At 68.3% G+C, this 1,743-nt stretch overlaps 1 protein-coding gene across 1 annotated transcript in view; it reads left to right on the top strand.

Moving 5' to 3' along the window:
* The window catches only part of H696_01907 (hypothetical protein), a 5,108-nt gene continuing 3,365 nt past the window's right edge, over positions 1-1,743 (top strand). The window contains exons 1-4 of the mRNA XM_009495808.1: positions 1-350; positions 608-1,039; positions 1,314-1,421; positions 1,634-1,711. Coding sequence (XP_009494083.1) covers positions 87-350; positions 608-1,039; positions 1,314-1,421; positions 1,634-1,711 — 882 coding nt within the window. The 5' untranslated portion in view covers positions 1-86. The remainder of the gene's footprint in view (positions 351-607; positions 1,040-1,313; positions 1,422-1,633; positions 1,712-1,743) is intronic.

Below are 1,743 nucleotides of genomic sequence, written 5' to 3'. Positions count from 1 at the left end.
TACTCCTCGCGCGCGCGCGTGCCTGAGGCTTCCCCCTCTTCCTCCCCCTCCCCCTGCCCCCTTCTTCGCACCCTACCCCGCGAGAGATGTCCCTGTCCATCTCCACGGCCCCCCTGTCGCCGGGGTCCTCGTCCTCGCCGACGACCCCGGGGGCTGCGGTGGCGGCGACCGGATCTCCCTTCCCCGACTCGGTGACCTCGCCCCTGCTGGCGCGGCCCCCCTTCCCTCACACGCCACACCGCCATGACTCCGAATCCGAGGATGAGGTGGTCCCGATGACGCACCAGCCCTTCCTCCCGCGAGGCAACGTCAGCAACCTCTTCCGCAAGGTCAACAGCCTGCCGGAATGGGTGCGTCCCGGAGCGCACGCATGTCCCGTCGCGATGTGTGCCTGGGCCTGCTCCGCCCCTCTCTGCCTCCGCCCGTCGGGGGGGGGTCTCCTTTGGCGGGCTCTTGCCCGCTCCCGCCCTCCTCTCTCCCAATGGGGCGTCCATGCCCCCCCCCCCGATCGGAAACCGCCTGTCGACCGCTTCCTCACACCACACTATTGCTCCCCGCTCCCTTCCTCCCCCCCCCCCCCCCCTCCCCATGCGGCTTGGCATCGCAGTGCGCCGTCAGTCCGGCGGTGGCCAACACCTTCAGTGAGCTGGCCGACCGGTCGCTGGATTCGCTCATGCGCACGGCGGCCGAGCTGGACCTGGCCACCATTTCGGCCCCCCCGATGCCACAGGCTCTCGGATCGGCTTCCTCGCCGCCGGTCATCGCGGCGGTGGCCTCGCCGCTGATGGTGGCCCTGGCCAAGCTGATCCCGCCGGATGACAGCCGGCTGCTGTACGACGCGGACCAGCATGCGCACCGCCTGCGCGCGGCCGGCACTCCGATGTCCGGGCTGTCGGTCAATCCGGATGTCTTGCGCCGGACCGCCGGCGAGTATGACATCGGCTGGATGGTCAAGCCGAACCCGGTGCACCGGTCCGACCACCCGGGCGCGCCGCCCAACGCCGAGGCCGCCGACGCCGTCCTGGCCCTGGTTTGCGCGGTGCGTGTACCTTCTGTTCCTCTGCCAAGCAAAGGCCAGGCGGGGGGTGGGGCAGCGGAGGGGGGAATGGGAGACATTTCCTGCTCCTCTGGTGGCCGGGCTCGCTTTTCCCCTCCTTTTCCCGTCCTTTTCTCTCTTTTCCTCTCTTTTCCTCTCTCTCTCTCTCTCTCTCTCTCTTTTTCTTGTCCTTTCCCCCCCCCCACGGCCGATGTCTTTCCCCCACTCATCGGTATTCCCTCCCCCCCCCCTTCTTCGCGGTCCTCCCGATCGGCAGTGTTTGGAGTCGGTCTTGCTCAAGTTGATCCGGGTCATTGAGACCAACGTCTCGCCGAGTGCCCGCGGCCCGGCCTGCGGCGCGGAGAGCTCCTCCGGCCACATCATGGTGCGTCCCTTTGCAGCTCATGGCACTTGGCTCCGCATGGCTGCCGCCCTCGCTCTCCCGCTGTCCCCCCCCCCCTCTCTCTCTCTCTGCCAAGTTCCTTCTCTGCTTCCTTGCATCTCCACACCTTTCCTGCCCCCGATCTGGTCGCACCGCCGGCCCTTGCCAACTCACGTAAACCCTCGTCATCCACACGCAACCGCCATGGCGCGCAGATCACCAGCGAGCTTGTGACCGATACCCTCTCCTCGCGGACCGAGATGAAGGCCCTCTTTGCCCGCCCACACGATGCGGTGCGTCCTGTGGCACCCCCCCCCCCCCCCCC

The sequence above is a fragment of the Fonticula alba genome (genome assembly GCF_000388065.1).
Source record: "Fonticula alba strain ATCC 38817 unplaced genomic scaffold supercont2.3, whole genome shotgun sequence".
NCBI classification, from domain to species: Eukaryota; order Rotosphaerida; family Fonticulaceae; genus Fonticula; species Fonticula alba.
Note: the sequence above shows the minus strand (reverse complement) of the source record. Positions and strands in the feature narration are given on the sequence as shown.